The following is a 21,688-nucleotide window of genomic DNA, read 5'->3' as shown; positions in this document are numbered from 1 at the left end:
TTGGGGAATGGCGTTTGTGAGTGAAGTTCTCTCTTTGTTCACTGATGGCCGTCCGGACGGGCGGCTTCCAGCCTGGACCATTGTGAATGAAACTGCTGTGACCATGCCTGTCCAGGTGCTGGGGAACACGTGCAGCCTTCCTGGGGTACCCCGTGCAGCCTTCCTGGGGTACCCCGGGGCGGCAGTGCTGGGGCACAGGGCACGCCCACGGCCAGCTTTAGGAGATGAGGCCACACCCTCCCCGTGGCCCTGGGACTTCCTGTGTCTCCGCAGCCTCCCCGCACTGGGCTCTGTCAGGCCACACGCGGGGAGCTGCTCCTCCGGGTAGCGTTAATTGCATGGCCCGGGATTACTGCCCATTTGGGCTTCCTGTGCTTGTGACTTCTGTGTGTTTTTCCATCAGTTGTCCTATTGATTTGGAGCCCTTCAGCGAGCCCTTGTCAGTCACACGTGTGGCAAATGCACCTCCCGCTGGTTGCTTGCTTCTCACTCTTTCAATGGTCCTCTGATGAACAGAAGTTCTTAATTTTAATTCCGTTGAATTTCTCTTGAATCTTTTAGGCTTTTACTTTTTTTTTTTTTTTTTTTGCGGGACGCGGGCCTCTCACTGTCGTGGCCTCTCCCGTTGCGGAGCACAGGCTCCGGACGCGCAGGCTCAGCGGCCATGGCTCACGGGCCCAGCCGCTCTGCAGCATGTGGGATCTTCCCGGACCGGGGCACGAACCCGCGTCCCCTGCATTGGCAGGCGGACTCTCAACCAGGGAAGCCCTAGGCTTTTACTTTTTGATGAAAGCTTTTTGTGTCTTGTTTAAGAAACCCTTCTGACGTCATGAAGCTATTGAAAGTGATTTTCGTGTATGGTTTTGAGGTTAGGTTCCTTTTGGTCGTTGTGCTTTGTGGGTTTTTGTTGCTTGGTTGGTTGGTTTGGTTTTGGTTTTTGGTTTTGTGTATATGTGTTTTTTTGGGTTTTGTGGTTTTTTATTTTGGGTTTTTTAAATTGGTTTTGGGGATTTTTTTGTTTTTTGGGTTAAAAATTTTTTTGGTGTTTTGGCTTTTTTGTTTTCTGGGTTTTGTGGTTTTCTGGGTTTTGTGTTTCTAAATTTTTTTTGGTTTTGGGGTTTTTTTGTGTGTTTTGGGTTTTGGGTTTTTTAATTTTTTGAGAGGCTTTGAGTTTTGTATTTTGTGGAGTTTTGTTTTTTTTAATTTGGGGGGTTTTGTGTTTTTTAAATTTTTTTGTTTTTTTCTGGCTTTGCGGGTTTTTGGTTTTGTGTTTTTTTAATTTTTTCGTTTTTTTGTTTGGGTTTTTTGTTGTGTTTTTTGGGGTTTGTGTTTTTTGGGGTTTTGTGGGAGTTTGGGTTTTTTTTGTTTTTTGGCTTTTTTTTGTTTGGGGGTTTGTTTTGTGTTTATTTGTTTTTTAAATTTTTTTTGCTTTTTTAAAAAATTTTTTTCGGTTTTTCTTGTTTTGGGTGTTTTTTTTGCTTTTTGGGTTTTGTGGGGTTTTTAATTTGGGCCTTTTTGTTTGTTTGTTTAGTTTTTTGTTTTGTGTTTTTTTGGCTTTCGTGGGGGTTTGGGGTTTTCTGATTTTTGGCTTTTTTTTGTTGTTTGAGTTTTGTGGGTTTTCTGTGTGCGTTTTTTCACGCAGACGCCAAACGCTCAGGCCCATACTCTTGATTCATTCGTGTCACCCACGCGTGTTGCAGTGCTGCCTATACCAGATACCACTCGCTGTGCCGAGACACTATGCCAAGTGCCAGGCTGATGCCCTGGAGGTCGCCCCAGAGATGCCAAATCGCACTGACCTCATTTCCAGAGGCTCTCCCTGCCCACCCCCTCTAGCCACCAGGCTTCATGCCGCTCCTCAAGTCCATCAGACAGGCTCCTGCCCCAGGGCCTTTGCAGGCGCATTTCCTTCTGCCTGGAATGTTCTTCCCCAGATATCCACGTGACTCCCTGCCTCCCCTCCTTTCACATCTTTCTCAAATGTCATCCCTGGTCAGGGTGGGGTTCCTGACCACTCATTCCATGTACAATTATAGCCCCTCCCCCATTCTCCTCCTCCTCCCTGCCTTGATTTTCCATCTCCCTCATCCCCCCGACTCTAAATTTGTCTTATTTATTTATCTTATTTACATCCATCTCCCTGCCAAGAACAGCAACTGACTGCTGATCCCCAGCACTTAGAGCTGTCACGTAGTAGGTGCTCAGTAAATGCTCTGGAATGAGACCAAAGTGTGGTGCACAGTGAGGAAAGGGGATGGGGAGCAGCTATTCCCCACGCTTCATGATGCCCAAGAGGGGGGCCCTCCACTCTTCCCCCCAGGAAGGGGAGTGTTGGGGACACTTTTGCCCCCCACCCCCTCAGGGAGTAGTGGTTTTTTTAAAAAATCACCCCGTGAGAGGCCCTCAGAGGTGTGAGAGCCTCCACTGAAGGGATCTGGCCTCAGCAGCATGTAGGGGAGCCTTCCTGAGAGGGAGATGCTTGGATGGAGATGAGGAGGAGTGGGGGGAGGGCGTTCCCGGCAGGGGGTCTGACGTGGGCAAAGGCCCGCAGGCAGGGGGGATGCTCCTCCTCACCTGGCGCCTGAGCTCTGCCCTTCTCGGGCTCTTGGCCTCCTGCCCCCGCCAGCCAGGAGGGATCACAGAGCCGAAGGGGTTTGGGGAAACAGACACCAGAGGCGGAAAGGGGCTTGTCTAGGTCTCTGGGGTCAGGACAGCCACAGCCTCCCGGAGCAGCTGGACACTGCCCAGTGGGAAGAGGCCTCTCTGTGTTTGGGCCAAAATTTGCAGCCCACTCGCCCCTTCCAGTGTTCCCTCCTGAGGGCCACACCAGCACCCTTCCTGAAGTCCAGAGTGAGGATGCACCTCCGAGGCCTCTGGGCCCCCACTGACCCTTCAGAAAAGCCAAAGCTCTTGTGTGGCCCCCAGCGCCCCTCTGTGTGGCCACCTGAGCCCTGGACCCAGCTGCTCCTCCCGCCTCTGCCTCACTTCTAAACATGAGTCAAGGGGAGGAAGTCTTAGGGGCTAATTCTCACTAAGCTGTGAATGACTGCCTCACTTTGATTTCTCCCTTTGAGAGTCAGGGCATTACAAAGGGACCTTCCACATGGACTGTTCTCTCTTACCTTCTGCCCTGCCCTTCAAAGTCTCCTGTCCTCACAGCCCATCTGAGTCCCACTCCTCTGCAAAGGCTCCCTGATGAAGTATGTGGTTAAGAAGGTGGACTTACCTGGATTTGAATCCCAGACCTGCCACTTACTGGCTGTATGGACCTGGGCAAGTTTCTAAACCTCTCTGATTCTCAGTTTCTGCATCTCTAAGATGCAGATCATAATCATGGCACCTAACTTAGAAGGTTGTTTTGAGAATGAACTCGTGAACGTGGAGCTGGGCACGTGGCTGGCGCTGTGTGGGCCGCTCTGAACCTCCTGGCCCCCTCTCACATGGTCTCATTTGTTCCCAGACCCTGTTTCCCCAACCATTGGGCAGATGGCATTATTCCCACGGTGAAGGAGAGGACCACCTGGCGAGGGGGGTTGTCGGGCTGTGACCTGCAGACCTAGACTGAGTTAGGACTGCGAGAGCATTTCAGAGTCGGGGGCAGCAGGCTGGCTCTGCTGTGCCCCCAGACTGCATTTTTCCCAGGGAGGGCACATCACCAGTCCCGGTGGTGGCTGAGTATTTCAGAGCAAGGGTGTGCCGTGTACCTGCTTCTCAGCGTGCTACCTCACCCCCATTAACCACGGGCAGAAAGCCAGCCCTGACTGTTTGAGATCTCTGGCCCCCTCCTGCATGCTCTCACGCTACGTAGGCTTCATGACAGCCTGAGAGCTGCCGCATCGCCTGCATCCCTCGACAGGCCCACTGAGGCTCTGGAGGCGTTGCCCATCAGGGCGCCAGTGTCAGGGACAAAGCCTGGGTGTCTCTCTTGAGCAATGGAGCTGCCACTACCTGACATGGGAAGGATGGAGATGGGGCAGGTGGGGATGCATGAGATGTCTGTGGGATGGGTGCTCGGGAGCAGGTATCCTGGGATCCTCAGCCCTCGTGGCAGACAGCATGGCGGTGCCCTGCCAGGGCAGGGGGTTGCGTCTCTGTGTCCTGTGTCCTGGCCGGAGGGGCTGCCCTGGGGAGGGTTCTATCCTGGCTCCTGTGCTCACTAGCCAGGTGCCCTTGAGAAAGGCCCTGGCCCTCCAGGCCACAATTCCTTCATCTGTACAATGGGTAGTATCCCCCTCCCTGCCAGGCCTTGGGTGAGGATTCAATGAGGGGACTGTCAAGGGCACGCAGCAGGTCTCACTGGGTGATTGAATGATTGACTGGGGGTGATCTCGGGGGAAGCTTCCAGAGGAGGTGATGGTCACCGGTGTCCTTTGGGCTTTGGTTACTGATGGGGAAACTGAAGCCCAGAAAAGCAGCCTCCTTCCTCGGCCCCAGTGCCTTGCAACCACCTGCTACAGCTAAAATCGGTCATCATAACACCAGTTCTTTTCTTCCAGACTCAGTTTGGCCCCCAGGACTGTCTCCTGTGAGTGTGGAGAGGTGCGGGGTAGGTGGGGCGGTGAGGGCAGAGGAACCAGGGACCGAGGGCATCCCGGAGGGGCCCAGGGGCACGTAGAGAGCGCTGGGATGGGGCAGGCCACCCTATGCCCCGCGCTCCAGGGTCATCAACAAGCCTCCCACAGCCCTGATTACCTTTATGATCCCCGGAATTCCGGAAAACAGGCCCCACCGCCGATCCAATTAATGCGTGCCTGTGTCCGTGGCGGGGTGGTCAAATTAGTGAAGCCAGCGTGGGTTCCGTGGTGGGCAGCAATGAACCTGACCATCAGAGTGTTGGACGGCAGCCTCTTCTCACCTGGGCTCCAGGGTGTGTGGCGGGCGCTGGGAGCTTCATCTGGGAGCCCCTCACCAGCGGTAGGACCACACCACCCACCCGTCCTCCCTGCGGATGCCCCCTGAGCACGGATTCTGGGCAGAGAGTAGGTGTGGCCTCGGGGCAGGGGAGGGGTCCGTGGCCAAAGTGTGCACAGTCCCGCCCTCCAGGCCCCCCCAGTCTAGGGGGGGAGGAAAGAGAGTAGGTGGGCAGCAGTGCTGGGCTGGGTGCTGGGAAAGACGAGGCCAGGCGGGAGTGCCCAAGGAGCCCCAACACAGCCAGAAAGGGGGCCTTGGGGGCTGCCTGGGGCCCGCTGTGTGGCTGGCCCTACCTCTCCTGAGGCAGCCTCCTTAGGACTCCCTGTCCCGACTCACCCGCCAGAGGGACAGCCCCAGGCCGGAGCCTGTCACCAGTCCTCTCCGCTGTGGAGCTCCCCTGGGGCTCCCGGCGCCCCGAACAAGGGGACCGGACACTTGGCCCACACTCAGGGCCCGGTGCTCTCGGCCTCCTGCCAGCCGACCCAGGCCTGGGCTCTGGCCACACTCATCTCCCGGCCTTTGCCCAAGCTGTGTTTCCCACGCAGATGGCTGGCCTGGTTCATGACGGGCACGGGATGACCTCTCCTGCCGGTGCTGGAGGCCCTCCTCCATGGGGTCACCTCTGTCTATGTACTCGGGCTGCCAGATAAAGTACAGAATGGCCAGTGAAATTTAAACGAATTTAAATAAATTTCACTGGGCATCCTCTACTTTATCAGGCTCCCCGATTTCAATACACAGCTGGATGCTTGTTTAGTGTAAGTACTCCCATGCCGTGTTTTGCGTATACTTACACTGAACACTCATTATTGACCTGAAATTCAAATTTCACCCTCTCATGATCATTTCAGGGGGCTCAGCCCTTATGGAAATCAGAGAGCAACTTCTTCTGGCAGAGCCAGACAAACAGAACGAACCCCCTAAAGCCCCTGACCTCAGTCAGAGGCAAGGAAAAGCCCAAAGCACTGGAAGCTGCGGAGGGGAATTCGGGTTGATCGTCAGGAGGCCTGCAGCCTGTTGACCTGGAGTGGCCGCTTTCTCCCTCTGAGCCTCAGTTTGCTCATCTGTAAAATGCATTCACTCTGTGTTTTTTCATTCACTCAGCGAATGTTTACTGGGCCCTCCTGGTTGCCAGCCTCTGCTGCAGGGTCTGAGGACCTAGCAGGGAACGAGGCAGACAGAAATCCCTGTCCTGGGGAGCTGCCACTCCAGGGGGTGAGGCCAAGGACACACAGGCCCGGCAGGGAAACGGGGAGAGACGTTGCCTGCAGAGTGTAGGAAAGCCCTCACCAAGAAAGTTGCGTTTGAATGTTGAGTGGAGGAGGAGAGGGGCAGCCGTGGGGTATCTGGGAGACAGATCTGGGCAGAAGAACAGCACGTGCAAAGGCCCTGAGGCAAGGCCGTGCTGAATGCGGCTGGAAGGTGAGGTCCAGGGGGCAATGGGAAGACCACCTGCCATCAGGTGATCAGCGAGAACATGTTGGGCTTGACCCTAGCGATGTAGGAGCTGTGGAGATGGGGGTGGATTGGACTTAGCCTTCAGCAGGACTCCTCTGGCTGAGAGCAGGTGAGGGCAGGAGCCAGTTAGGAGGCTGTGCAACAATCCCCCACAAGAGAAGTTGGACTCAGCGTGGCAGGCGGCGCTGGAAAGAGAAAAAGAGTCAAGGGTGCCTCCAGGCTCGGGGAGGAGAGCTGGCCTTGCTGGGTCAGGGCAGGGATTGGGGAGGGAAGGCTGTGGATTTGGGGAGGGCGAGCGGAGTGGGATACAGTGGGCCCCGCAGGTCTGTGCCGCCTGCGAGGTATCCAAGCAGAGACAGAGGCAGCAGAGGGTATGCACGCCTGGAGTCGGGGAGACACAAATTTGGGGGCCCTCAGTGGAGCGATGGTATTTGTGGCTGGGGCCACCATGGGGTGAGTGTACCCGGGGAAGGAGAGAGACTGGAGGCACTATTCCTGGGTCCTGCTGGTTAGGAGGTCAGGGAGAGGAGAACCACCCGCAGAGGACGCTGAGAAGGACTACGGCCAAGTGAGGATGGTGTTTGCAGGAGGAGGGAGGGGTCGACCATGCCAGTGGCCGCTAAGGGCTCAGGTCACATGAGCACTGAGCTGAGGGATGGGCGAGAGCTGGTTCAGTCGCGTAGAAGGGACGCGAGCCAGGTTGGGTATTGGTCCTGGCAGGCTGGGTGCAAGGACAGGTCCTGGAGGGTCCGCAGAGCGTTGTTCTCAATACAGCAAGCGTACCTGCATGTTCTTGTACCGGAGACAATGATCCAGAAAAGAGGGGAAAATTGGTGGTCTGGGAGTGAGGAGGGAGTAGCTGGAGCCGCGCCTGGAGTGGGCGGAGGGGCTGCCTGGCGGGCTGTCTACAGAAACAGGCGGGCAGACGCTGGCAGGTGGGGAGACCCGGCGGTGGCATCTGCGAAAGTTCCCTTGGGGTGGCTTCTTTTTTCCCGTGGAAAAGGAAGCGAGGTCATCAGCTGTGAGTGGCGGTGTGGGAGGAGGCATTGGGAGGTTGAGCAGAGAGGAGAAAGTGAAGGAACGGGACGGGGGATGTGGTAAGGTTCCCGGGTCAGTCTGCCGGATGAGCAGAAAGGGAGGCCTGTCAGCTCGGCCGTGTGACTTCCTGCCATCTGTACAGGTGCAGGTGCTGAGTCTATGGAGAGCTGGCCCTAACCAGAGTGGGGTTTGGGAGGCCAGGGAGGGCTTCTTGGAGGAGGTAAACAGAATGAACTAAAGAACAGGGGAGGGGATGTTCTGAGCAGGAGGGGCGGCATGTGCAAAGGCCCAGCGGTGACTCTGCAGCTGCTCCGCCCACCTGCCCAGGTTGCTCTGCTTGGTCCTGGCCCTGAGCACCCCTGGGTCCACCCACCCGCTGGGGGCTCACAGGCTGCAGGTGCTGCCAGCTCCCAGCACGTGGGTCTGCCTTGATGGGTGTGGGGGGAGGGGGGGTGGGAGCAGGGCTGCAGCCGCCTGATAAGATGAGGCGGAGGCGAGATGACATGTTCCCTGCTGCGTCTCCCGTCTTCTGTCTCTGGGCAGGACAGCAGTGGAGCGTCCATGTCACCGGGCCGCGAGGAGGGAAGAGGGACTGGTTCCACTGGACGACCTCGGTCAGCAAACCAGGACAGAGCAGGGCCTGAGCAGGCGTAGAGTTTGAGGTCACCCCCTGTCTGGCTTGAGTGGGTGACCCCTCCTGGCTGTGGGCCCCCAGGCCAGCCCTGTGACAGTCCCCTCCCCCAGTACACATGCACACCCATGCACGTACCTGCACGCTGTTGCACAGTGGCCTGGCGTGTCCAGAGTCCCCTTCTCCATGCACGTGGTGTTGCTGGTGAAACTGCTGCAGAGTCAGCCGAGGGGCTGCCCAGGGGCTGGGCAGGCGTGTCTGAGCCACAGACCAGTGCCAGCCAGATGCCCAGAACTGTTTTCCTCCAAGGAGAAGCTCACGGCCCACCAGGAAGCGGGATGAGCTGTCCTGTGGGACTCCAGGCCCCTGCCCTTGACCCTGGCAGGTGGCTCACCTCTTAGGCTCCAGCCTCTGCCTCCGTCAAGCTGGCCGTGGTCAACCCTCACAGGGAGACCATGGCTGTGCCTCATCGTGATTATGTGTGGGAGACGGTTCAAGGAAGAGTAAAGGGCTGCGATTTGCACTAAAATCTGGCATCTGAACGTGAGGGGAAGAACAGCTGGCCCAGTGTTGAACCCCAGGAGGGCTGTGTGACGTCATCGCCATGAACCTCAGTTTACTCATCTGTCATATGGCTGTGGTGCACGCCTCCCTCACAGGGTGGCCTGAGACTAGATGAGTAGGTATGTGTGGGCACCTGGGGCAGGGCAGGCCCTCGGCAGGTGCTGGGGGTGTTGGTTAACCATTCATGCCCACCTGCCCCTCGAGAAAGGTCCTGAGTAGGTTCCCACTGGGGACACAGGATGGAATCAGTGCGGCAGTGATCAAGTTCAAGGGGAATAGAGAAAGACTGTTTGTTCTGAGACACAGAAAAGTGGTGGCCACCAAGCAGGGGGGCACAGGCCAGGGCACGGGGGGCCTCGGCAGGGACGAGGGGGCTCTGAGACCCTGCAGGGGTTGTCTCTGGCTCCTTTTGTGGAAGGATGGTGGCACCAGACCTTCTACAGGGAGACTCAGAGATGATGCCAGCATGGGACAGGGACAGAGGCTATTCTGCAGGGACCCGCCCCCGGGCCCACGCAGGGCATCCCAAGAGTCTGATGTGGTGGTCCCAAGGTGCCCACTGGAGGCCCAGCTGGGAGAGGACCAGCTGGGTCCGAGCAGCTCTGGGGGCAAAGACCTTCTCCCAGGGCTGGGCTCACCTTGGCCAAGGTGGCCCGTCAGTGGTAGCTCTGAGGCTGGTTCCATGGTGTCTGCCTCTGCCGGGCATTGCCCTTGACACTGGGAGCTGGCACGAGTCCCTGTGCCATGAGTTCCAGGGTGTCGGCCCCTGCGGGAGGGGGAGAGGCCGGTGGGGGAGGGGCCGGGTGCTCTGCTGACCAGCACCTCAAGGGAGCAAGGAGGACGTGGGGGGGCTTACCCCCCCTTTATCCAACCCCAGAGTAGGCCCCGGGGATATAAAAATGCACCGGGCCTTGCAGCCCCGGAGACAAGATCGGCTCCCCTCCTGCAGGTGTTTCTGCAGCCGTTCACGCGGCACATGTTGCTGTTCTCTGGCTCCACGTGGACACAGCACGGGGCCCTGGGACGAGTAGGTGAAGGAGGGAGGTGATCCCAGGGGAGGGCAGGCAGGCAGGCAGGTCCCCAGCTCGTTGTCCCTGCAGCAATGAGAGAGGGCGCCCCTGGCGGCCGGGGCCTGAGAGGGGAGGTACCTGGCCGAGAGGACGGCGAGGACAAAGGCCCTGAGGTGGAGAAGGAAGGGGCTCAGGGTAACTCAGGTGCAGCCTGGAGCCAGCGTGCAGGAAGGGGGCCAGCGCGGGGCGAGGTGGGGGCCGTGGGGGGTCTGCGGGGACAGGGCCTTGGGGGAGGAATCTTGGGGAATTTTGCCCAGAGGCGGGAGTGGTCTGGCTGGGTTTCGTGACCTGCCGTCTGGTGGAGGGCGGAGACCGGACTGGGGGCTGGCGTGGGACAGGACACCGGGCCCCGGGCACTCGGAGATGAGCGGGACAGGGGCTCAGCCCCAGTGACGCTCCCTGGTGGGCAGGCTGGGGCGGGATGGGTGTCAGGGTCCCACCAGCAAGCCCCGGGTGGGGAGGAGTTAACCTGAGCGGGAAGGAGTGAGTGCCATCCTGGCAGAGGGGACACAGGGACAAAGTCACCCAGATGAGAAGCTGCCTGCAGCATGTGAAGAATGACAAGCAATTTGGTGGCACTGGAGCATGACTGGGGGCCGGAGCCTGAGCGCGGAGAGTGGGTGCGGAGACGGGCAGTGCCATGGGGGTACCGCAGGGACTGGCTCCTGGTACCTGGGAGCCGGAGGGCGGGCACGCCTTCAGCCCCACCCCGCCCCATCACCACAGCCCACCAGGGAGCACCTCTGCCCCCGGGACCCTTGTTCACACCGCGGAGCAGGGAAGGCTAGCCCCCGGACCCCACAGCTCACATGTCCTTCCTCCCCGTGCCCAGCACAGCATCACAGGCATCGGGGGATTTCAGCCGCATCCCAGACCTGCTGTGTGATCTTGCTTAACCTCTCTGGGCCCCAGTTTTCTCATCTCTAGGAAGAGGCGCTCCCCATGCCACAGGCTGGAAATGAGAATTTGCGTCAGAACGAGAGTGGTTGTCAGGGATAAATGCCTTGTGTGTGACCAGCGGCGGAGTCTGGGTCAAGTCACAGCCATGCCCCCCATTCTCTGTGCTTCCAGGCAAGCCCCGCCCCTTCCCTGGGCCTCAGTTTCCCAGGGTCCCAGCCTCCCTTCTACTCTTCTGAGAACTCACCTGCCAGGAGTCCCCAGCGGAAGGGCCTTCTGGGGTGAGGACTGGCTGGCGAGGGCTGGGACGGGGACTCCCCCAGGGATTGCTGGCCTCAGCCGAGCCACCAAGGGGGGACTGGGTCTCTGGCTGTTCCCACGGGAACGGGCCAGTCCTGTCCCTCCTCTCCGTTTACTCAGCAGCATTGGGGTCATTGGCCAAGAGTGAACCCTGGGCCTGGAATTCCGAAGTCCCGTTCAAATGGAGATCAAGCCGCTGCCTCTCCCCCCACCCCTCCCCCAGCCCGGCCTGCAGAAGATCAGCCCAGGAGACCAGGGCTGAGGGCAGCCCATTTCACAGATGAGCAGATGGGGGCTTAGGAAGTGGTGATCGATGTGCAGCTCACGGCCCAGGGCTGAGAGCTTCCCTACCCGCCCCCCTCCCCAGACTATCAAATCAACACTTTAAACCTTTTCTGGGGGGAGGGGCAAAATTTGATCCTTAGTAAATTTTTTTTTGTTTTTTTTTTGTTTGTTTGTTTGGTTTTTTTTTGCTGCACCCCACAGCATGTGGGATCCTAGGTCCCTGACTGGGGATCAAACCCGCGCCCCCTGCAGTGGAATCCCGGAGTCTTAACCACTGGACCGCCAGGGAGGATTTTTCATCCTCACTGTAGGAAATATGACAAATCCAGAAAAGTATAAAAGAAAATTTTTTAATTGCCCAGAATCCCACCACCCACCCAAAACAGCATTAACATTCCTTCCCTTCGGTTATCTTGTGTGGCCGTCTGTACGCAGTTATTTTGTAGATGGGATTGTGCTGCCCTTTCTCTTAACACATACCCTTGCCCGTGTCTCTAAGCCTTGTCTGGACGCCTGATGTCCGGGGCAGCGTCCTCCCGTCAGATTTCTGCTCTGGCTCCGGGGCCAGCCAGGCCACCGGGAGCCCTCCCTGGAGAGACCACAGGAAAGGGGTGACCAAGCCGACTCGCGCCTAAAGCTCTGATATACATCCCGTTGCCCCCAAGCAGGGTGGCACCATGGGGCTGGGGTGGGTCATCCACCCCCCTCTGTCCCACCCCCTGCCCAGCCCAGACAGGCCACAGGCAGGGTGAGTGAGAAGGGGTCCCAGGAGGGGTGAAGTGGGTCCTGTCCTGGACCCCTGACATCCACTAGGTCCCACAACCTCCAGAACACCCCACTGGTGTCCGTCAGCAGAGGTCAGGGGTCACACGCTCTCCATCTTCCTTGCCTCCCAGGCTCTCTGACCAATGGGTCCTGCAAGGAAGGAGCAGGAGCCGGACAGAAACCTGGAGCTGGGGAAGCCTGCCCCCCATGACTCCCCTCTGAGGCTGAGATGGGGATGCAGGCCTGGGGTGGGACTTGGTGCCAGCAATGCACTCAGGCAGCCAGTGCTGGCAGGTGCCTCCCCCCCCACCCCCCCGGCTCCTCCGCTCCTACCCTGCCACCCTGCTGATGACGGGGAGCTCTCCTGCCGGTGGGGGCCGATCCCCCACCTCTCTGTGACCGCGTGCCCTCGGCGGGCCCCGCGTGGCCCCCGGTCCCCGTTCTGAGCAGATCCCCCACCTCTCTGTGACCGCGTGCCCACGGCGGGCCCTGCATGGCCCCCGGTCCCCATTCTGAGCAGATCCCCCACCTCTCTGTGACCGCGTGCCCACGGCGGGCCCCGCGTGGCCCCTGGTCCCCGTTCTGAGCAGCTGTGTCCTCTTCACCCACAGGCTGCGCAGCCCCTGGGTGCCCTCGTGCCTCGGGCAACCCCGCGTCCTGCAGGGCCGACTGGCCAGGTCCTCACCCTCGCTCTGGGACAGGTAACACACCTGTTGTCTCCCCGGCTCCTCGGTGTCTCTGCGTCTGTCCCCAGACGTCCGTCCCGCATCTGCATCAACTCCCCCGAGAAAGCCCAGAGACGGGGAGGGTGTTGGCTGCCAGCACACCCCCGCCATTGCTTCCCGGCCATCCGGTCTTGGAGGCGAGGCCCCGGTGTCCCCACAGACCAGCCTCGGGCTCGATCCTCGGGCTCAGGCCTCCGCTGAGCGGCCAGAGGGGCTCCTGGTGGGAGGCAGGCGGGGTCCCACTCTGTGCTGAGGGAGCTCATCTTTCTCCCCTGCGAGGTGGGGAAGACTTCCAGGGGCTTCCCGCGGGCTAGGAGGGAACCACAAAGCACGCACCCACCAGCACACACCCTGCCGGGTTAGGCCAGATACTGATCAATTCACCAGGACCCAGGTCAAAGCAAGGTGACCCCCCCGGGCAGCAGTCTGAGCAGGGCTTCCCAAGCCCCCCAGCCAGGAGGGTGGCCCTGATCTGGAGGGTGGGGCATGAGGGATTTCCAGGCCCTCCCTGTGCATCTGTTGAGGGGCCCCCTGAGCCAACTCCACACCAGGGGGAAGGCAGAGGCACTGAGCATTCCCCCTGTGGTGCCTGCCCCCGGCATCATCTCTTGGTGGTTCTGGTGACCTGGGGAGTGCAGGGACCACAGTGACAGCCCTGCTCCCTGAGGGTGGGTGTTCCAGTGTGTGGGTGCACACATCCCCATTTTACAGATGTGGAGACTGAGGCTGAGGTCAGGCAGGGCTCGGGCAAATGCCCTGGGAGGGAAAGGCAGGAAAGGATGGTGGTACCACACAGGTGACCGAAGACCTCAGGGTGCCCAGCCCAGGGCCCTCCCTGGACCAGGCAGGGGAGGGGACATGTCCAAAGCTCTGGAGTAGTTGATGGCCAGGACTTGGTGATGGGCTGTGAAGGGTGGCCACAGGCAGTGAAGGGTGGCCACAGGCAAGAGGCGTCACTGCGTCCTCTCAGGGTCTGACTGGGGATGGATGGTAGCTGTGACCTTCCCGGGGGTGGGGAGCGCAGGGGGCAGAGTCCGCACTGGGTGCACTGGGTGTGAGGTGACTGTAGGCCTTCTGGGAGGAGAGGCCGGTGGGCGGCTGGACACGGAGGGCAGCAGAGCCCTAGAGAGAGGTCGGGGCTGCAGATGGAGGCCCGGGAGGGGTTCGTGTGTGGCTGGGCACAGAGGACCTTAGGCCTGAGATGTGCGGGGAGGTGGGGAGGGGTAAACCAGGGCCCTGAGGATCAGCCTGGGCGACGGAGCTGGAGTGGCAGAGGTGGGGAAGGCGTGGTGGGGCACCAGGGTTGGTGCTGCTGTGACCGAGGGACCAGGGGGGCGTGTCCAGGGCCGGGGCCCAGGTGCCCCCAGCAAGCGGCCAGGGGGACGAGGAGGCGGCACGGGCTGGGGGCTGTGCCAGCCCAGGGCTGGACCGGCTGCGGCTGAGGGGTGGGTGGGTGGGTGTGGGGGGCTCAGGAGGTGAAAGCAGTACTTGAAGGGTGGCAAGAGCCTCCCAGTATGTCTGGAAGGCCATCCGGAGGCCAAGGGTAAACTGAGGCTTGGGTGGGCCAGCTCGATGAAGCTGGCTGCCCCGCGAGGGGCGGTCCCGGCTCTGCTCGGAGCCCACCCCACAGCCCTGTCATATTTTCCTCCTACACGTGCCTTGTTGGTGAACCTGCTCCCTTGTTCATTGTCTCCCCTCGAGACTATAAGCTCCGTGGGGCAGGGACCACATTTGTCTCATTCGCGCTGTGAGGCGCAGGGAACAGGGCGGGACAGGGCAGGAAAGGAAGGAAGGAGGGTGACGGGTGGATGCATTGTAGGGGGATACGGCTGGGTCACGTCAGGGGTGGACAGTCTTGACGGCAGGGTCCGAGCTGTGGCTGCAGGCAGGTGACCAAGGTGGGGGAGGGCGGGGGCTCAAGTGGCCCCACGGGTGCTCTCCCCTCTTCCCGAGGGTGCGGACCCCGCCTGTACCCTGTGACCGAGGGCTGTGGGTGACCTGCAGCCCCTGCAGGATGACTGACTTCAGGGGCCGCCGCCCCACTCCCACGCCTGATCCTGTGTGTGCAGGGGGCCCTGGGTGACATGAGAGAGTCCCCAGGAAGCTCGTCAGCCCCCTGGGGAGAAAGGCCTGGGCCGGGGGCAGTCTGGGACCTGTAGCTGCAGGGGGCTTGGGGTGAGTCGGTCAGGCGTGCTGCCTGGAGGAAGCAGCAGGGCCTGCTTGGCAGCCATGGGCGGGCACTCTGCCACTGGTCTCCCTCCTTGCTTGTCACTCTGCATCTTCCTTGGGGACCAACTCTTGAGAGGACCCGCCCCGCCCTTCCCTGAGGTTCTCAAAATGTAGGCAACTCTTTATTTTTAAGAATGTAGACCTTGGCAGGAATCCAGGAAGGCTTAATCGGGGTTCGCTGGGTGTGCACCTATGGTAACGTGTGTGGTTTACAGACAGGGCCCGAGACTGAAGCTCACTCTACCCTGGGCTCTGGAGGAAGCCTCCTGCTTGCCCACAGCAAACCCACCAGAAGTTACCATCCAAAGGGTCTTAGCTCCAAATGGTCCCCTGAGGAGGGTTGGGCTTCCTCCAGCAAACAGTTGGCCCAGTTGGGCCCCTACTCCAACCTGGACACCTCTCTGAAGCCAGGGCTTTGTGTCCCCAGGACAGTCGCAGGTGGATGGGGGGTGCATGGCGGGGGCCAGCAGCCAGGTCTGTGTGATGGCAGGGCCCCTGCCCACCCCGTGACACCATGGAGTTCACCTTCAGGCTGCACCATTCTGGGCTTCGTTGTGACTGTAGTGTAGGGGGTGACGGGGGCAAAGTGCAGGGGGTGACGGGGGCAAAGTGCAGGGGGTGACAGAGCAAAGCGCACAGCCAGGGCGCTGAACGGCAGCTCAGACCTTAGCCTCACTCGTGGCTAACAGCCAGCAGAACTCCCCTGGTGCCCCTCACCCACCGGGCCGCTGTCCGTTCCCTGCAGAAATCAGCCCTCCCGGCTATTAAAGGTGAGTCCTTCCCCCTTGGCCCCTTCTGCGTGCTCAGCCAGTCAAGGGAAAGGTGCCTCAGGTCAGCACATGGTTAGGTGCTCTCTGGGAGCTGGGTGGCTGCCGACAGGAGGGTGTGGCCCCTGCCCTGGAGTTCGCAGCCAGTCCCCTGGGTGTGGCCACCACACCTGTCCCTCCTGCCTTGTGCCCAGCGGTAGCTGATGTGAATTGATGGCATATGGCTCAGAGGGTGAATCATCCCGTTTCTGTTTCCTGAGCATGGGAACTCAGCGGCCCGGGGTCCCAGAGGAGCCTCAGTCTGTGGGGAAAATAGAGCCTCAAGAGCCAAGCCTGGCTCTGGAAGGCTTCCTGGAGGAAGGGAGACATGAGCAGGCCAGTGGTTTTCTGAGTGTCTGATGCTCTGTGCAGCTAGCTGGCCACTGTGGTGGATGCTGCCTGGGCGTGGGGCATCCAGGCTCATCCTCTCCCTGGCCGAGGTCACACAGCCTGCTGGGACCACACAGTCGATTTGGGAAAGACAGTCCTGGTCTAGGGTGTGGTACTAGTGCCTCTGGGCCTCAGCGTCCCCAGCCAGCGCTGTGGAGGAGCAAAAGTGGGGGACCCTGTCAGCGGTGCCATCTGGAGGTCGGATCCCAGACCGAGAGACTGGGTGCCGATGGGCGCTCTTTAAAGCAGGGTCCCTTAAGCCGCCCCAAGCACTTGCCCCCCCAGTGCCAGACTGGCTCAGGGTCAGAGACCCTGACCCCCGGCGCGGGGGCGGGGCGGTGTGCGTGCGTGCGGGGCGTGTGCGCGTGCGTTGGTGCGGCCGGGCGCACCCGGTGCGCACCCACCGGCGCCTCGAGCTCAGCGCCGCGGCCCGGCCCGCCGCCGCGTGTCGTTGCAGCGCGCTGCAGGAGCAGAAGGGCGAGCTGCGCAAGCGGCTGTCCTACACCACGCACAAGCTGGAGAAGCTCGAGACCGAGTTCGACTCCACCCGCCACTACCTGGAAATCGAGCTGCGCCGAGCGCAGGAGGAGCTGGAGAAGGTCACGGAGAAGCTGCGCAGGTAAGGGGGCGGGGCCGGGGGCGGGGCCAGGGAAGGGCGGGGCCTGGGCGGCGTGGGGCGCGGGGGGCGGAGCCGGCGACCTGCCGCTAGCAGAGCTGTGCCTCCCACCCGAGCTGGTGACCCCGTTTGTACACGGGGAGTCCAGGGCTCGGCGAGGGCAGGCGGCCCTGACAAGAGTCGCGCTTTGTGCCAAGAGCTGCCAAACCAGGATCTGAACTGGCGCTGGCTACTGCCGGGTACAGGCTCTCCCCAGGCACCTCTGCGTCCCCTGCTTATTCCTTCTCTTGTATTTATGTGGTGGGGCAGCACCATGATACAGAAGCAGCCATCTCCAGACCCAGACCCCAGCCACTGTCGCCTGGGGTTTTGACCGGAAAACGATGTCCAGCCTTGGAGGTGAACCAGCATTTAGAGACGGTTCCCTTGAGCAGCACAGCAGCCAGTGACGGCAGGCTAGGTGTGCGGGACCCTGAGCACTGACTCCTTTAAAAACAAAACTCCTGTAAACATCGTGCTGCACGTGTAAGATGGATATTCTTCTAAAAAATATTACACGCTTTCCAGGCTTCTTTTAGGAAGAATGTAAAGAAACCGCAAACTTTGCTGTTGGCTTGGTTTTTTTTTTTTTTTTTTTTTCCTTTTTGCGGTATGCGGGCCTCTCACTGTTGTGGCCTCCCCCGTTGCGGAGCACAGGCTCCGGATGCGCAGGCTCAGCGGCCGTGGCTCACGGGCCCAGCCGCTCCGCGGCATATGGGATCCTCCCAGACCGGGGCACGAACCCGTATCCCCTGCATCGGCAGGCGGACTCTCAACCACTTGCGCCACCAGGGAGGCCCGGCTTGGTTTGTTTTAAATGTTTAGAGAGCATTGGATTTGCAGTGAGGCTGTTGGTCCCTTACTACTTAAGCACCTCCAGCCTCAGTTTCCCCACTCGCAAGACAGGGGCAATAACAGTACACATAGGTTGTCGAGAGGATGGCCACTGCCCCTTCCACCGTCACACCGCATGGCGGCAATGGCTTCCCACCCAACACTTGCCTTCATCTCAGCCTCTTCCAGGGTGGAACCGTATCCTATTCACTGTGTGTCCCCAGCACTCACCCCAGGGCACATCACATAGTCTTAAGGTTAGACCCCTGCTAACCTGCTATTGAACTGTAAACCCTTTCGCCAGCCTTGTAAGGACTGTGTGTAAGCTGTGAGTTAACCGGCTCTGAGTGAGGACCTGGCAGAGTCCCTTGTGAATAACAGGCTTTCCCTTCTCATCTGCAGGGGTCCTCGGCCCTGGCCCAGGAAATGTTGCAACAAGTTAGCTTCATTCAGATGCTTTCTAGCACAGGAGCAGTTAGAGCAGGGTGGGGCCTGTGTTCAGCCCTCAGGGGGCTGTATGGCTACAGGGGCCGTGGGAGGGTCAGGCCTGGCACAGCAGTGACCTCAAGGCCTCCGTTCCAGGATTCAGAGCAACTACATGGCGCTGCAAAGGATCAACCAGGAGCTGGAGGACAAGCTGTACCGCATGGTGAGGGCACGCCACCCCCCCCTCACCCCAGCACTCCCAGCCCTGGGCCCCCAGCTCTGGAACCATGGTGAGGACCTTGGGCCTGGTGGTCATGCCCTTGCCCATGAGGAGCTGGGCCAAAGGCCTCGTTTCCACCCTGCCCACTCCCTGCTTCCCGGGGTTGGGCCAGTCCCACCTGTCTCTGCCCAGCACTCACCTGTCACTGTCCCCACGGTGCAGAGGAGAGACTGAGGCTCAGAGAGGCAGTGACTTGCCCAAGGCCGTGTGGCTCCTCCCTGGCAGAGCGGGACTGGAACATGGGCTGCTCTGTGCTCTGACTCTTGCGTGCCTTGGCCTCCAAACACCTCCTCACTATCGGCTGCGAGAGGGGACCCAGGAGGCCCCAGGCCTTGGCTGACTGCTGAGCACCTCCCTCTTCTGCCCGTCCCCCACCTCCAGGGCCAGCACTATGAGGAAGAGAAACGAGCGCTTAGCCACGAGATTGTCGCCCTCAACAGCCACCTGCTGGAGGCCAAGGTGACCATCGACAAGCTATCGGAGGACAACGTGAGTGCCTGGCCATTCTGACCCTGAGGGGCTGGCACAGGGCCGGGTGGACAGACGGGATGGTCCGGACCTCACGGAGTACCTGGGCAGTTGGGGAAGCACGGGGGCTGCCTCACAAACTGCATCCCACGAGACCCTCCACTGGAAGGAGATGGGACTTGAAATAGGGAGCATGGGGCCACGGTGTCCCAGTCAAGGCAGGGCTTCCTGACCCCAGGGTTGGGGCGTGGCCACTCAGGACTCCTGCCTTCGGCCACTCGCAGTGGACCTCAGAGTCCTGTGGCTATCTGTGGGTCCTGATTTCCAGGGTCCCGCGAGAAGGGCCCCGCTGCCCTCCACAGACCCGTCAGCTGAGCACACACTCACTGATGCGCATCTGCTTCTCGCCGGGCCAGACCCTACGAGGCTCTGAGAATATGTGTGAACAACACAGGCAAGCAAGTGCCCTGCCCACGTGGAGTTTACATCTGAGCAGGGGAGTGGGGAGGGCGGACAGCAAACAGGGTAGATAGGTCAACTGTGTAGTGACTTAGAAGTGCTAAATGCTGCAGAGAAAAATAAAGCAGGGGATGGTGCTGGGAGTTGCCAGTTGCAGGGTTAGGGAATCTCAGTCGGGTGCTTCTGGAAGAGGCTGCTGGAGCTGAGACCTGAAAGCAATGAGGGAGCCATGGGACAGCGGGGAAGGGCGCTTCTTCCAGGCAGAAAGAGCCACAGCGGCAAAGGTGGGTCTGAGTAACTTGAAGACCAGCAAAGAGACCAGAAGGGGCTCTTGTGGGGAGGAGAGGCCGAGGGTCTGAGGTCATAAGGGTAACAGGAGGCCGCGTTGTATAGGCTCCTATAGGAATCTGGGGGGGGGTTTCTTGAGTGAAGTAGGGAGCCACGGAAGGTTCTTGAACAGAGGCGTAGCCTGACTGAACCTACTCTTACTGGGCTCCGGTGGCTGCTCTGCTGAGGACAGACCTTAGAGGACAAAGCCATGAGTGGGAAGGTCAAGGAGACAGCAATCTGGGAGAAAGACAATGGTGGCTTGGCCAGGATGGCGGCCAGGGAGGTGGGAAGCGGGGGGACTTGGATTCTGGTTATATTTTGAAGCTGGAACCAAAGTGATGGACCGATTTGGGATGTGGGTTATGAGAAGAAAAAATGGGTCCAGCCCGACTGCAGGGGGCAGAGTCTGCAGGAAGGGAGCCACCTGCCGTCTCCTGGGCTGGGACCTTCTGGGGGAGACGTGGGAGGGGGCGGCAGGTGCAGGGTTGGAGCCGGGCCCTGGACAGCCAGGTGGAGATGCCACAGGTAGGAGATGGCGGAAGAGGGCACAGAGATGAGGGGCGGCGCTCAGAAGACTTAACAACTTGGTGGCTGGTCTGGCCAGACAGTGCCTGCAGCCCTCTGATGCCAGCGGCAGCCAGTCTGGGGCCTCACAGGAGCCCAGTTCTCAGCTCTCAACCAACTATACCCTTTCAGGGATGCCTTGAAGGAGCGGGGGACCTGGGTTCCCTCCCCTGTGCAGGCCAAGTCGGGGCACCAGCCTCGGTACAGAAGGTGGAGGGTTGGGGGACGGCAGGGGCGCCCACGCCTTTAGCAGCTCACCTGAGCTGCACGACGCCTGGGCCTGGTTGACTTGAGACTATGGGAGCAGGTGGACCTCAGGGCCCATCAGTGGACCCCAGACCCCCCGCCCCCGCCAGAGCCCTGGCTGCAGAGGGTCCCTGGGCGGCAGTGGGAACCAAGGTCCAGCGGCAGGAACATGCAACAGAGATTTTCCAAAGATGAAACCAAATCCCCTCGATTCCTACTGTTTGCATCTGTTTTCAGCTCAGGAGGCTGAGCTGGTCCCCGCCCGGACCTGGGGTCACACAGGCCCTCTGACCCCAACTTGCCCTGACCCCTGCCCGGCCCTGCAGCCACGCCTGTGTCCAGGCCTCACTCTGAGACGTGGGAGCAGCAGGCCCGTTCCTCGTCCCTCGCCGGTGCCGGCGCTGTCCACTGCGTTCCCTTGCGAGGGACTCAGAGGCCGCGAGCAGGGAGACCGGGCCTGGTGTCCATGCCTGGGGCCTCCGGGACTTTAGGGCACGTTGCGGGCCCTTCTTCTCCCACTGCCCCCGCCCTGGGGGAGCTTCCCACCCGGGTCAGTGATGGGACTGCCTGGGAGGGCGCCCTCCATGCACCAGCGGCTTCAGGCCAGAGCAGGGGCCCCCGTTCTGCAGGCGAGAGAGTGAGGCCCAGAGAGGGTCCGCGTCCTGCCCACTGCACAGCCGGCTCTGCCCGCCGGTTTCCACGTTGGCCACTGGGCACCGGTTAGAGTGGCAGCGACTTTGGCGAGGGGCGAGCCTGTGCAAAACAGCTTCTCTTGTCTTTTAGGAGCTCTATAGGAAGGACTGCAATCTAGCGGCCCAGCTGCTGCAGCGCAGCCAGACGTACGGCAGGGGCCACAAGGCGTCCGAGGTAACGTGAGCCCCGCCCCCGCCAGGCCCACCGCTGCCCCTGCCACCACTCGGGGCCCCTTCCTCGCAGGTCCCACCCTTGAGGGCGAAGGGGCTGGCTGCGCCCGAGGCCCCCTGGCCCTACTCCATCCTGCTGTGCCCTGGCCTCTCTCTACGTGGTGGACGGACCGCCGCATACACACCTCCCCGCCAGCCCAGACAGCCGGCGCACCGCCCCCCATTTCCTCCAGGCACTGCCCCCAGTCCCCACCCGCTGTGTGAGCCTCCGCGAAACCCTGTGGTTTGGTTTGGGTACAATTCCTGACAGGGCTCATTTTCACAGATAAGAAACTGGCTTCACACGGGAGTCACTGGGCCAAGGCCACAGGGCCCAGCCTCGGACCCAGGGCTCCCACCCCAGCCAGGCTGCCCCTCCCCTCACCCAGGCCTTTCCACCTTCCATCTCCCCAGCCTGGGCCACACCTAAGACGCTCACAAAATAGATCAAACAG

General features: G+C 60.5%; 1 protein-coding gene across 8 annotated transcripts in view; it reads left to right on the top strand.

The window, feature by feature from the left end:
* The window catches only part of BEGAIN (brain enriched guanylate kinase associated), a gene marked incomplete at its 5' end in the record, with an annotated part of 46,110 nt that overhangs the window by 21,539 nt on the left and 2,883 nt on the right, over positions 1–21,688 (top strand). For 3 of the 8 annotated variants that reach the window (XM_082619030.1, XM_082619032.1, XM_082619031.1), the window contains 4 exons: positions 16,527–16,688; positions 18,141–18,207; positions 18,646–18,753; positions 21,115–21,198. In XM_082619030.1, the coding sequence (XP_082475156.1) occupies positions 16,527–16,688; positions 18,141–18,207; positions 18,646–18,753; positions 21,115–21,198 (421 nt within the window). Of the gene's footprint in view, positions 1–12,530; positions 12,621–16,526; positions 16,689–18,140; positions 18,208–18,645; positions 18,754–21,114; positions 21,199–21,688 lie in introns of all 8 variants that reach the window. The other 5 variants (XM_082619033.1, XM_082619035.1, XM_082619034.1 and 2 more) reach the window with 2 other exon arrangements.

This window comes from Mesoplodon mirus (genome assembly GCF_964341445.2).
Source record: "Mesoplodon mirus genome assembly, chromosome: 4".
NCBI classification, from domain to species: Eukaryota; Metazoa; Chordata; class Mammalia; order Artiodactyla; family Ziphiidae; genus Mesoplodon; species Mesoplodon mirus.
Note: the sequence above shows the minus strand (reverse complement) of the source record. Positions and strands in the feature narration are given on the sequence as shown.